Source organism: Salmo salar, chromosome ssa07 (genome assembly GCF_905237065.1).
Source record: "Salmo salar chromosome ssa07, Ssal_v3.1, whole genome shotgun sequence".
Taxonomy (NCBI): Eukaryota; Metazoa; Chordata; class Actinopteri; order Salmoniformes; family Salmonidae; genus Salmo; species Salmo salar.
Genome location: NC_059448.1, coordinates 48,263,979 through 48,278,438, shown reverse-complemented (window position 1 = coordinate 48,278,438; position 14,460 = coordinate 48,263,979). Strand labels below are relative to the sequence as shown.

At 45.0% G+C, this 14,460-nt stretch overlaps 1 protein-coding gene across 9 annotated transcripts in view; it reads left to right on the top strand.

The window, feature by feature from the left end:
• The window catches only part of LOC106609395 (membrane-associated guanylate kinase, WW and PDZ domain-containing protein 2), a 255,367-nt gene that overhangs the window by 215,398 nt on the left and 25,509 nt on the right, over positions 1-14,460 (top strand). For 8 of the 9 annotated variants that reach the window (XM_045722162.1, XM_045722161.1, XM_045722160.1 and 5 more), the window contains exon 11: positions 11,632-11,663. The exons of the other annotated variant lie outside the window; for it this stretch is intronic. In XM_045722162.1, coding sequence (XP_045578118.1) covers positions 11,632-11,663 — 32 coding nt within the window. The remainder of the gene's footprint in view (positions 1-11,631; positions 11,664-14,460) is intronic. 9 annotated transcript variants of the gene reach the window in all.

Genomic DNA, 14,460 nt, shown 5'->3' with positions numbered 1-14,460 from the left:
ACTCTGACCATTTTACTTGACCTAGAAGAGCTGGTTAGGCAGTTTTCATGTTATCCAGAGCGTTGGTGCTGGCAACATTTTAATACCGTTTTTTTCCTGAGGTTTACTGACACCGGCCATATTCAATGGATGTTGAGCGCTCGTTAATTCATTATTCTGCAAATCGGAGTAGATGGCCAGAGCGAATTTACGAAAGCACCCGAATGTCCATTGAGAACGCACAATGACAATACCATTTAGCTAAGCTAAGAATGACGGGAATAATCAAGTCAGTAAGCGTTGGGTAGTTAGTTAGATAGCCTATAGTTAATATACTGGCGAGTTTGATGTATAAGTAGCCAACTAACGTTAGGTAGCTAGCTAACAACATACCGGTACATACTGCTGTAATGATATGCTATGGGGTTCGTAATGACAGTGTAGCTAACAAATTGTCAGCCAACATAACGTGTAAGGTAACTTATTTGAAAAGTCATTACTTTATTACATTGGTCAACATTTTCTTAACATTTGTCATAATTAGTTAAAGCAATGAATTTGTATCCACTCTCGTTGTACTTCGGCTGCATATTTTCCGGCATTTTCTTCAAATCTGAAAACGATGTGAAGCCACGCCCATTTCCCGAAGAATTGCATTATGGGTCCTAAAGTACGGAAATAGTGTCCTCTGCGTGTATACTTCATATTTTGGAGAATGTAGTACGACATCCGGGAACTTTTGGCATACTAACTATATCCATACTATGACCAATAAGCATACTATATACTCAATTCACGTCACAAATAGTACGCTTAGTGTGGTTAGTATGAGTATTCGAACAGCTATAAAGTGTAGATCTGTTCTATGTGCGCTATTTCTATGCTTCCTGTTCTTAAGTTTTGCTTTTGTGTCTTTTACTTTTGGTTTTGTACACCAGCTTTAAACAGCTGAAAATACTATATTTTTGGTTATGGAAAATATATTTCATAGCGGTTTAGATGGTACAATGATTCGCTACACAATGACTGTTTGTTTTGTCACATCAACTGAAATAAGGCGAATTAATAGAATTTTTGCAATCAGGAAATGGTGGAGCGATTTCTGCATATTGCACCTTTTAAGATTTTATATGGAACCCAATATCACCGTGGTCACCTATTCAAGTCAGAAAAATCGGACTTTCTTCTCTAAGGTTGCAAACCTCTACTTGATGGACCTTGTTTAATGTGATATCAGTATGGTTTTGTATCATTCAGGGGAGAAAGAGCGATCTCATGGAGGAGAGAGGGGAGTGATCCCATCCACTTGTATTTCTAGGAGGTGGAGATTTTATTGATTGAATTTCCTGCTTGATAAAAACGCTGACTCATTTCCAAGGTGTCTGTTTTCTATTTGCTCTGCGACCTTTCTTTTAGAAAAGTATGTAAGACTTTTGTGTGCAGAGAATTACAGCGTGAAATAAACAGACGATGACGTGAGCAGGATATAGAATGTTAACGCTATAGTGCTTTTATTTCCGTCTTGTTTGTCTGAGAGTAAGGCCTGCTAACAGACAACATGTAACAGGCTGCTAACAGGCTAGCCATCTTTATCTGAGTCATGCTATGATTCTCCTCTTGTTTCCTCAAGGATGATTGGAGTGTTGTATTGTATAGATGATCACATCGGATAGATCAGTTATATGAAAGCTGTACTTATACAGGTACATTACTTGGGCTAGAATTGGGGTAGGAAATCTGTTAAAATTATATAAGGATCTCAATGTCACTGGTCAAAGTCAGAAAAATCTCACTTTCTAATATAAGGTAGAAAACCTCTACTTGATGGACCTTGTTTAATGTGATGTCAGTATCGTTTTGTATCATTCAGGGGAGAGAGAGAGTGATCCCATCCACTGTAGAGGTTAATAGATAGCAGGACATGAGTTGTAGTTAAGCCTGCTGTGATCAGGAAGCTCCCATTAATCCTCCTACCCTATTGAAGTGTGGAGTCAATGATTGCAATTATGCCCCACAATGACTCAGCCATTACACTAGTGCTACGCACGCACACACCCTGTTGTTGATCAACTGGTAGAAGACTAATAGTCAGAGAGCCAGGCAGATAGCTCCATGGTGACTAACTTACAGAGAAAGGTCAATGTCATTTTGGGAATTGATTTACTGTCAGTTGCACATTTCTTTCTTTATTAGGCTGGCAGGAAGTGGAGAAAGAGATTGGGTGCTAGGAGGGTTAAGTCGATTTTGTCTCATGAGGGATGCCCACACACCCACACACACCCACACACACCCCCCACACACACACACACACACACACACACACACACACACACACACACACACACACACACAAAGAGCCTCCCATCTGTGTGGTAGTCGGACCCTGGCGGTCGAGCAGAGCTGGAAGGTCAAAGGAGAGCGCTCTCCTGGAAGCGCTGCCTGCTGGCCCATGAAGCAGCTAGCTAACTGATGTAGATTTAGTCACATTACATCAAACCCACTTAGCACCATTTAGCTCCTCCACGACACCACCCTGAGGCAGAACGCCACGCTGGAATGTCTGCTTGTCGGACATCTTGTGACAGACTCACCCTGTGAGGGTGAAAGGTCATAGTAGTCACTTGACACGATTCAGTCTGTTTCAGACATGGCCGTCTGCAGTGGGGAAACAGAAATTATTAGCCCTTCCCTCCACCCATACCACATTGGCTGGAGATTCAGTCACAAACACATTTTTCTTCCATTAGGATTTTTTCAGTGATTGAATTGGAATTTCAATTCACCTCATGTCCTAACTTGAACTGAATTGGAATGGAAATGACCTCAACCCCTGTAGGCAATAGCTCACGCTCCCTTCCAGCTCCCAGATCTTAACTTCTGTTGCTTCGGGTGAAAACAGAAAAAATATCTTTCCATCCCTTCAATCCAATCAGGGATGAGAGCTTTCAGCGTTTAGCCAGGCCATTACGGCCCTAATAAAACTGTCACCATTCCATTGTAATGATGTTCCAGCTCTTAATGCCCAGCGATTTGGCTGGGCTGTCAGGGAACTGGACCCAGGCCATACATTCTAATTAAAATGGCCCCTGTCTCGGTCCTTGAGGACCTGTGCCTCCACTCAACTCACTGCCCAGAGAGAGAGCAAAGAGGTGACCACCAATGTCTGTCTGTCACCACATTACATTCAACTAGCAAACATGTCCTCTCTTCTCATTGACTCTCAAATGCCTTGTTTGTGTCATGGCACATACACACAGACACACACAGATACACACAGCTCATATATTTGGTAAACACTCTCAAACTGAGAGAGAGAGCAGAGGGAGGACTAGCTAACTAAGTTGATTATGCATTGGCTCTGTCCGTTGTGCAGCAGTGTGTGTGTGTGTGTGTGTGTGTGTGTGTGTGTGTGTGTGTGTGTGTGGTGGGGCCAGATGGATGTGTGGCTAGCACTGCCATGCGGCTCATCTAATGACAGGCAGACGGCTCCAGACGTGTCTACAGTCTACCACCCCCCAGCCTCACAACACGCTGAGACAGCACCATCTGGTGGATGTATTTAGTACTGACACCCTCTGCCACTAGAGGGGGAAGCTGTGACAGCCTTATTATTAAATGCTCATCTCTTTTACACACACACTCATGATTTCTTGTCCGTGTAGAGCCTCGCGGCGCTGTTGTGGCTCTTTTGTGGCAGGTTGCCGTGCCAACCCCTCCATTAAAGGCAGAGACAGCGTTAGTGAGATCCTAAGTGATCAGTGGGAGCCGACTTACCCCACAGCAGCTCTGTCTGTCTGGGGATGGCCACAGGCCTCCTTAACTATGAAGAGGGAGAGCCCTTATCTCTGAAAGCTATTGACTATTGAGATGTATGATTTCAGAGAGGGCCCAGCACTCTGTGTGTGTGCGTGTGTGCGATTGCGTGCGTGCGTTTGTTTATGATGTAGCCCGGGTGCACGTTGTCATGGTCACCAGTACTCGACGGATGAGCGTTGCCGTGAAAGTTGCAACCACTGGCACTGTGTGAAGACTTAATTGAATGTGTCTTTTTTTTTACACCATGTCTCCACAAATATTAGAGTATTTGAAGTGGCGTTAGTGATCATCATTGCTAAATGGTAGCAGAAACACATATATTAGCTGTACATACACTGTGGATGTAATGTCTGTGTTTACACCGTGCCTCTAGCCCATAGCTTTCTGCTGTTCATGTCATATAGTTGTTCATTATTGCTGCATGGTTTGCTACTTCATAACTACCTTATGACAGCTGAATTGATGTTATCAGTGCCGTCACTTCAGCTTGCGATGTGAATGTGTGTGCGTGAGCGTGTGTTTTTTTTCTGTGTGTGTGTGTGTGTGTGTGTGTGTGTGTGTGTGTGCATCCATGTGTATGTCTTCACTTGTACTGGTATCAATTCCCATAATGCTCATCGTCAGGAATGGAGGAGGTCCACACCGTTTACTCTCTCCTCCATGGATCAGAGACGGACTCACTTACCATCCCTAACATCCAGTGAATTACGCGGGATCACTTTTAAACGGTCCTGCTCTCCTAATAAAGTTATGATATTCAGCCATCCCTTCAACTCCCCGCTGACTCCCGGCCTGTTTCTGCCAATACAAATAGCCGCCGTGCCTCTCATCAGCACCACTAATTAGCGAGTGTGCTGCAGACACCCTCGTTAAGGCCCATCTACGCCATTACCCAAGCTGCCTTCACCGCAACACTAATTGGAGGATTTCAGACATGTCCGTTTAGTGTGCCTCGACGTGGCAGGATTGTGAAGTTCACATGCGTTTGCCCACCCATGCTAACCCACCAGCAGAAATCCATATGTATACACAGTACACATACATACATGGTCAATAGCTGTTTGCTGGTCGAGTACACTCTCTCACTGAGGTTTTCTCTTGATGGATGCTGCCAGTGTGTTAGTCACTCTAGTCTTTCTTGCTCACTTGGCCTGTCCTGTTCCCTCCTGTTCCCTCCTAATGCTCTTTAAGGTGGCTATTTCTTCCTCCGGGCTGAACCAGAGATGACTATCACAACAAAGAGATAGAGAGGGAGAGATCGAGAGAAGGGAGGGATGGAAAGTCTATTATTCAGCACACAGCCAGACAGTGATTCATTGGCTAACAGTAAGAGGCGCTAGAGCAGGCTGCCTGCCAGACCAGCACAGTGCTGAACAGCAACAGCCATGTTCACAGCTCTGTCTCCACCAACATGCACCATGCAGACATGAGCCAATCTAGAACTGCCCTGTGCCGCTGCAGGAATCCTTGGCCAATCAGAGATAGGAACAGGAAGAGAGAGGGAGGTGGGAGAGACATTAAAATGGCTTATAGGTGAGCAGCCAGGTCAGATCCCAGCGGGGCTAGAAGAGGTTAAACACATTTACTAGGGTTGAGTGGTGCTAAGATCACTTTCATTGAGTCAGGGGTTAAGGCTTCACAAAAGTGTGTTGGGAGTCTAAGTAGGGTGCTTAACCTGGATCGGCTCAATGGCTCCACTGACGAAACTAGGCCCTTTTATTTGGAATGTGTTTAAAGTGTGCGATTAAAGTGTGATTGTATTATACGAGTAGTAGGGATAAAGAAATGATTGTGTTGTTGTGAGCTGTAATGTGGATTGAAGCATGGAGTTTTCTCTCTGCACATCATTTCTACTGTTCCTCAGCTAGATGCGTGTTGGTATTGAACACGTGAGTGAACATGGAACCAGCATGCAACAAAATCAATTTTCATGCGGCAGATATTATTTAAAGTAGCTAACCGTCCCTGTGGGCTTTATGTATATTCATAAGCTATGCAAGATTCCATCAAATCGTAGTGTTATCCAAATCTCATTTAAATAATGACATGGCCTGCTGTTAGCCTGGAGGTGTGATATTATTGTGCTCTTCACTGTTGTGAGTGTGTGTGTGTGTGTGTGTGTGTGTGTGTGTGTGTGTGTGTGTGTGCGTATCTGTGTGTGTGCACATGCGTGTGTGTACGCGTGTGCAGGTGTGTCATGTTGGAAATACCTACATCTACATAGGGTCTCGTATGGCTCTGATTCAATCAACTCATTAACTGTACGGGGGCAGCACTAAGTCCCATTAGTATGTTACTGATTCATTTAGCATACAGCTCTTTCGGCGTAGACAGAAAATATGTCAGCCCTCTCACTCTCACTGACAGTCACACTTTACATCAGAGCTATTTATCATTTTTCTTCTAATCAGGAAGTGATTCAAACCTCAGCCAGCCAATCAATTAATCAAGGTAGAAAAGAAAGTCAGCAGTACTTCAGCCCTCAAGCCCCCAAATTCAATATCCCTTCCTTAATACAGTATACACTACCTGATATCCTGAGGGGCATTAGGACCATGGGCAGGCCCAGTTGTTCAGTGCTCCACCGAGGTCATCGATTAGTTGCCACAGGAGACTGCAGTGGGTCAGCATGGTCTCATTGGAGCAGAAGAGTCACCGTAAAACTGGTGGTCCTGTCCCGCTGCTCTAACATGGTCCTGTCCCACTGCTCTAACATGGTCCTGTCGCACTGCTCTAACATGGTCCTGTCCCACTGCTCTAACATGGTCCTGTCCCACTGCTCTTACATGGTCCTGTCCCACTGCTCTTACATGGTCCTGTCCCAATGCTCTTACATGGTCCTGTCCCACTGCTCTTACATGGTCCTGTCCCACTGCTCTTACAAGGTCCTGTCCCAATGCTCTAACATGGTCCTGTCCCAATGCTCTTAACATGGTCCTGTCCCACTGCTCTTACATGGTCCTGTCCCAATGCTCTTACATGGTCCTGTCCCAATGCTGTAACATGGTCCTGTCCCGCTGCTCTAACATGGTCCTGTCCCACTGCTCTAACATGGTCCTGTCCCACTGCTCTAACATGGTCCTGTCCCACTGCTCTTCCATGGTCCTGTCCCACTGCTCTTACAAGGTCCTGTCCCAATGCTCTAACATGGTCCTGTCCCAATGCTCTAACATGGTCCTGTCCCGCTGCTCTAACATGGTCCTGTCCCACTGCTCTAACATGGTCCTGTCGCACTGCTCTAACATGGTCCTGTCCCACTGCTCTAACATGGTCCTGTCCCACTGCTCTTACATGGTCCTGTCCCAATGCTCTTACATGGTCCTGTCCCAATGCTCTTACATGGTCCTGTCCCAATGCTCTTACATGGTCCTGTCCCACTGCTCTTACATGGTCCTGTCCCACTGCTCTTACAAGGTCCTGTCCCAATGCTCTAACATGGTCCTGTCCCAATGCTCTTAACATGGTCCTGTCCCACTGCTCTTACATGGTCCTGTCCCAATGCTCTTACATGGTCCTGTCCCAATGCTGTAACATGGTCCTGTCCCGCTGCTCTAACATGGTCCTGTCCCACTGCTCTAACATGGTCCTGTCCCACTGCTCTAACATGGTCCTGTCCCACTGCTCTTCCATGATCCTGTCCCACTGCTCTTACAAGGTCCTGTCCCAATGCTCTAACATGGTCCTGTCCCAATGCTCTAACATGGTCCTGTCCCGCTGCTCTAACATGGTCCTGTCCCGGTGCTCTTACCAGGTCCTGTCCCGCTGCTCTTACATGGTCCTGTCCCACTGCTCTTACATGGTCCTGTCCCAGTGCTCTTACATGGTCCTGTCCCAGTGCTGTAACATGGTCCTGTCCCGCTGCTCTTACATGGTCCTGTCCCGCTGCTCTTACATGGTCCTGTCCCAATGCTCTAACATGGTCCTGTCCCGCTGCTCTAACATGGTCCTGTCCCGCTGCTCTTACCAGGTCCTGTCCCGCTGCTCTTACATGGTCCTGTCCCACTGCTCTTACATGGTCCTGTCCCAGTGCTCTTACATGGTCCTGTCCCAGTGCTGTAACATGGTCCTGTCCCGCTGCTCTTACATGGTCCTGTCCCGCTGCTCTTACATGGTCCTGTCCCAGTGCTCTTACATGGTCCTGTCCCAGTGCTCTTACATGGTCCTTTCCCAGTGCTCTTACATGGTCCTGTCCCAGTGCTCTTACATGGTCCTGTCCCACTTCTCTTACATGGTCTTGTCCCAATGCTCTTACATGGTCCTGTCCCGCTGCTCTAACATGGTCTTGTCCCATTGCTCTGTGACAAATGATTCACTTCAGACACCTCTACTCTGTCAGATCTCCAGGTGGAATGTCATCATTGCAAGTGTTACATACTATGAGTACTGTAGGCTAATGATAACATGACCTGTCATGGTTAACTTGCAGATGTAGTGCTAGCTCAGATCCCTGCACTATATGAACCATAAAATTGGTTCTACTGTACCAGGCAAACTAAATGAAATGCAGCTCAGGTATTAGAACATATTTGACTCAGTAATGTTCTCTGCTATGGCGTCTCACAGGAACAGAGGCAATAGTCTGTCACTCAATACATCTCAGTGCTGATCTACCATAGGAAAGGGCATCGCTGACATCTCTGTCTAACCAAACACCTATGCCTGAGTTAATGAATGGATTTACCCTGTGGAGTACCCTCCATGATGGGTGTAGCTCTGCCTTTCCCAGGGAACACAGGTTGTTCTGTCTTGAAGTAATGCTGGTTGATAGCAGGTCATCCTAAGAGCACTCGTAATGATTGACCTTGTTTTGAGAAAGTGAAGAGAGTCAGTTTTCATTAAAAAACAGGCCTGCCGTCTGAACGCTCTCTCATGTGTCACCCAGTAATGTGGATTCTTTATCATCTTTATAGATGTTGTGCCTGTGCTGATAGAGCTGTCCAAAAAATTAATTGGATTTGAGAATTGTTAAAGTCCTTCCTGATAAGCTGCTGTAATTTCCCCCCCATCTATAAAAATCTTTATTCTAGCCGTGGATCTGTGCAAGGCAAGCTCCAGTGAGATTGATGACTCACTGAGAGAGAATGATAGTTTGCAAACGTGTCTTCTCTGTCGCTGCATCTCTCTGCCGTCCTCCCTCCTCTACACCCCCTCTCTTTTGTTGATCACTTCCCATTTCTGCTGTGCCACTCGTTGGTGATGGAGGGCATGTTTACGGTGTGATTGCGCCCTTAAAAAGAGACTAGCGCCCGGAAGCCTTCTGGCATGTAACGCAGGCAGCCACTCGCTAATTCCATCCTCGACGATTTGCATCCACAACGTTCTGTTCCTGGAGGGGCTGAAAATTGAATTGAGAAGACAGACAGTCTGTTGTTTGTTTGTTGTTTTTTACGTTGCTCCCTGTTTCTCCGGGGGGCCGATGTGGAGTGAATAGTTTGGGCCGTATATATTACGAAGCTGGGTCTTTTGATGTGAGACTGCTGCCTTGCGTTGCATAGCTCTGAGCGTGAACACTGGCGGTGGTGAGTACCGCTGGAATTCCTGCATTCTGTTACACTCTGTTTGTTGTGATCATGTGTTCTAGGCTGAAGTAGAATGTGGAATGTTGTCATTTGCTAAGTAAATGTTGGCTGGGCCTTTTTAGATGACAGTGGTGGTGGGTAAGGACTCTCCCTTCCCCTTCGGTGTTTGCAGATCTGAAGGATCTGGACAGATATAAGTGTAGTGGTGGAGCTTCCACCTCATTATTTACAGCTTACAGATGGCTTTATGTTAGTGATCAGGGGAGGGGGTTCTGTTTCCCCATTGAAAACACATGACCTACCCCTAACACAGCCAACTCATTCACACTACCCTCCGGCCAAAATCATCCCAAAACTTTGCACATTCACACAGCGCCTCTGGTACGCCTTCAATCAATTAACGAAAGTCACAATCCATGTTGATATATTAGAAGTGGAGATCTTTAACTGGAATATGAATATTTACCCGAGAAATAGTTGGAGCCCTCTGGCCTGGCAGTGTGTGGTCCAAACACAGTAGTGTTGTGATATGTCCTCATCCCACACACATGCTGTGACTATTGAGACTACAGTTCCCTGAATGATTCAATCCAAGGCAGAGGTCCATGCTACTGCTAGCAAATGATGTAATTAAGTGCATGCAATGACTTGCTAAACTCACACAATTACAGGACCTACACGGCTCTGTACACTGTAGTGCAGTGAGATTCGGGGTCAGGGGAACTTCAGTAGGGGTTGCAAAATAAAAATATATTTATAATTATTTTTGGAACCAAACATTTGAGGACAGATGGTACAATATACAAACGTTTTTGAGAAACATAATTTTATTGAGAAAATGTATTAATTGGTTTCTTTTCATTTTGATAAGAGAAGAAAATGTAATGCATTGAAGGTTATTTGTTGATGTAAATATCAAAATGTACCGATTTCAAAGTTGCGAGGGGTTGCGAGAAATTCTTCAGGGAAAAAATGGGGTCCCCGGAAATTTTGGCTCAAATCATGGGGTCCCCGCTGAAACAGTTTGAATACCACGGCTCTAGTGTATATCTTGTATTGTATCAAATCTGCCAGTCTAACATGGAAACTTACTGTGTAGGTTATATTTGTCAGTGGAAAATAGTCCCTCCTGTGTTGAATGGTGAAGCCTCATCACCTATCGAATCATTCTCATCAGTTCAATCCAACTTTAGAGTCAGGGGAGCGTTTAGGGTTTTCTAAGGTTATGACCTATTCTACTTCTGTGAGAATCCCATTTGATTCTTTATCAGACCGTCACCTCTGGTGTTTTTCCCAAGCGTTGTCCCTGTAAGGCAAATTAAATGACAGAGAATTTTGTTATAAGATCAAGCCTGGATGTTTATCCAAATACGGGCAAAGGCTTCCCCAATATGATCCCCGATCAATTATTTGGGATGATTTAGCAACACATACGGTAATGTGTATATATATACACTGAGTATACAAAACATTAGGAACACCTTCCTAACATTGAGTTGCATCCCCTTTTGCCCTCAGAACAGCCTCAATTCATCGGAGCATGGACTCTACAAGGTGTCGAAAGCGTTCCACAGGGATGCTGGCCCACGTTGACTCCAATTCTTGCCACAGTTGTGTCAAGTTGGCTGGATGTCCTTTGGGTGGTGGACCATTCTTGATACACACGAGATACTGTTGAGCGTGAAAAACCCAGCAGTGTTTCAGTTCTTGACACAAACCAGTGCCCCTGGCACCTACTACCATACCCTGTTCAAAACGTTTTGTGTCTTGCCCATTCACCGTCTGAATGGCACACTTAACACCATCCATATCTCAGTTGTCTCAAGACTTAAAAATCCTTCTTAAACCTGTCTCCTCCCCTTCATCTACACTGATTGAAGTGGATTTAACAAGTGGCATCAAATAGGGATCATAGCTTTCACCTGGATTCACCTGGTCAGTCTATGTCATGGAAAGAGCAGGTGTTCTTAATGTGTTGTACTGTGGTGGTGGCAGTTTTCAACTTCCCCTTGGCTTGGAGACCAACGTTACTGTAAGATCCTCTCTGACCCATTGTCTTTCTGGTGCTTCAAGAATCTGCTTCTCAAGGACATTGCATCGCACCACTTGGGGTGGGATTATTTTGCAGCCCTCTCATTGCTTTTAGTGTAAATCTGTCATCTTTCCATTGGTTTCTTAATGTTTTACTCCATATAAGTTTTGTTATCTTTCCTTAGTTCATGGAGTAGCCCTCAGACACAGACAGACCAGCTCAGACCTAATGTAATGGCTGCCACTACTCTCTAGGCTAAACATTGTTGTTTTCTCACTATTGCAGGTCACTATTCACCTTGGAAGACCCCTAAACAGGTAAAATGCATTGTCTTCCGAGCCTCAGCTCTCCCATTAATTCTAATTGACTCATTTAGTTAACAAAATGGCTGCACTGTGCATATATGTTGGAGCTGCTCTGATTGACTTTACTACATAACCTTAAATCTATATCTTCTGAACTTTGGATGCAGTCTTGCTGCTGTTTAGCTGAGAATGACTACTCTATTCTATTCCCTTCCCTTATACTAACTGTAGTGCTGTTGTCGTGTCTCGGCTGCTGCTGTATCCTGGCCTTGAGTTGGACCCTTCCTCTTGCCGTCACATGCAGAGGAAAGGGTTAAGTGGCCCACTCATAGATATAGAATTACTAGACTCGTCATACCGCGAGCCAGATGGGCCATGATCTAAATAAATCTTGATGGTCATTCTATGTGGTGTATGTCTATGCACATGACAGTCTACGTCTATGAAAACTGCTAGACCAGATGCTCTTCTAGTAATGCTATATCTATGGTCCAGACTCTGGGTTGGCATGGTCCCCTCAACATTCCATCCTTCTCTCAGCTCCTCTGTATCCCTGATAGAGAGAGTGAGAGAACCCTTTTCTAACAGTCATACCGAGAAATGATCATCCATTCTTCCCTTCTTCCTTCATCTCCAGGCTGCTATTGATCTGCTACTAACTTAGCCATCTTTCCTGATCATCTTTTGTCATATCTATGTTTTCTCAGATGTCATATATGTCAGACAAAATATACACATGTTGTATTTTTAGTTTTTGTCTAGACAGATTGTACTAACATGTTGAAAGCTAAAACTTTCAAGATGTCTGAGACCTCTTAGACTGTTTATCTGTCTGTCTGTCTGTCTGTCTCTGTCTGTGTCTGTGTGGACTCTGTCCCCAAACACTCAATAAACACTTGTCGTCCAAAGAAGGAAGAGCTGCAACAATGCCTCTCAGAGCACTCTCTGAGTTGAGTTAGACATGGTGTATTGCCAAGAAACAAGGTGTGTGTGTGTGTGTGTGTGTGTGTGTGTGTGTGTGTGTGTGTGTGTGTGTGTGTGTGTGTGTGTGTGTGTGTGTGTGTGTGTGTGTGTGTGTGTGTGTGCATCCCATTTCATGCTACTTCATGTTCTAGTTTGGCTCAGATATAGCTAACCAGCTACTAACCCCAGCTCATTTGTGGAGTCTCCGGCGACAGATCATAACATTCCACACATCCATGGACTCAGAAGAAGCAGTCTTTGTGTTATCCCTGCGTGTCAGCAGCTCTCTCAAGCCCTCACGTGAATTTTTCCTCATTGTAGCTCATTTCTGTTCTTTTCTTTGTGGAATCTCTCAGTTTCCAACAGATTAATGGTAATTCTGAATCTGAGCTCCCGGTGAAGAAGTGCCTGGGAAAATAGCTATGGAGGCAGGCAGGCAGGCAGTCCAGCCGAAGCCACTCTCTCTCTCTCTCTCTCTCTCTCTCTCTCTCTCTCTCTCTCTCTCTCCCCTAGCGTGTGTTTGTTCCTCTCCACACATGCAGCTGTGGTGGAGAAGAGGCAGAACAGGCTTCAGAGCAACAGCAGCTGCCAACCGCCCCCAACACAGAGTTCAGAGTTCAGCCCAGGTTTAATTGGATATCATTAGTTCCAAGACGATTTCCATAGCCCAAAGAATCCCAGCCTAAATAATCCATCATGGATGCAAAGTTTAAAAACAGAGACTAGGGTAGCTCTGTAATTGTGACTCAAAGTTGGTAGACGTAATAATGATGGCCTGCCTTCCGAATTCAGCTTGGAACAAAGCCTGTTCATATATGACTATATTCTCATATAGTCATGAGAGTGACGAACAGAATATACAATAGTATGTAGTACTATTGGTGTGGATGCAGAGTCAGTTCATGGCCAGACCTGAGAGTGTTGTGTGTAGGAAACAGCAGTCTCTAGCCACACACACACAGGTCATACAGTCTTAAAGAGCCTGACTGACTGACTAAATGCAGGGGAAAGATTCAATTCGATTCAAAACATCTTTATTTATCCCTCTCAGGGCCAGTTAGGAAAGACTGCCATACTTCATTCTTCACTTACTACATACAGTATAATAGATGGAGGGAGAGAGAGACGTTGGAGGAGGAGGTAGGGGAAGTGACAGTGATATAGTCTGGTCCAGATTTAATAAGATCTGCCTCACTGTCACCCTGCCATTACACGGCCAGACACTCAGACATTCTGAAGATCAGTAGCAGAGTGGGAACACTTTGATTTTGCCTTGGTCCGATGGAACTAGATGCCTTGGCAGCATCTTTTTCTACAGCTCCTGATATCAAACGAGTCATTTTATCGGGTGGTACTAGAGAGAACTCTCGTTCTCACTGTCATCCTAACATACCAATGTGTCATCTTCACTATCTCATCAACACCACTCTGTTTTCTAAAGACAACTGACATTTATGCAACACAAGAAAGCAGCTCAGCTTGTCAAAATAGGCCATAGTGTGTATCACTTCGAATAATTAATGTGGTGCTTATTTCAAATTGGAAGAGAAATCATATTTTATGCACTTAACCATTTAGCCGCATTGTTTGGTTGTACGCCCGCATAAATTACCACTTCTCTCTTTTTCTCCTGGACGCACACTGAGTGGTTTGGGATTCAACACTGCTGAGAGTAATTGGGACAAAACAAACCTGTTTTGACACTAGCACTGCTGGCTTTTCTGCATTGTATTAGCGACACCACAATAGTGTTTTCCACACATTATCCACCACATCTACATTCCATTATAGTTGCAGAACACACACACACACATACACACACAGAGACACAGGTTCATCCAAGATA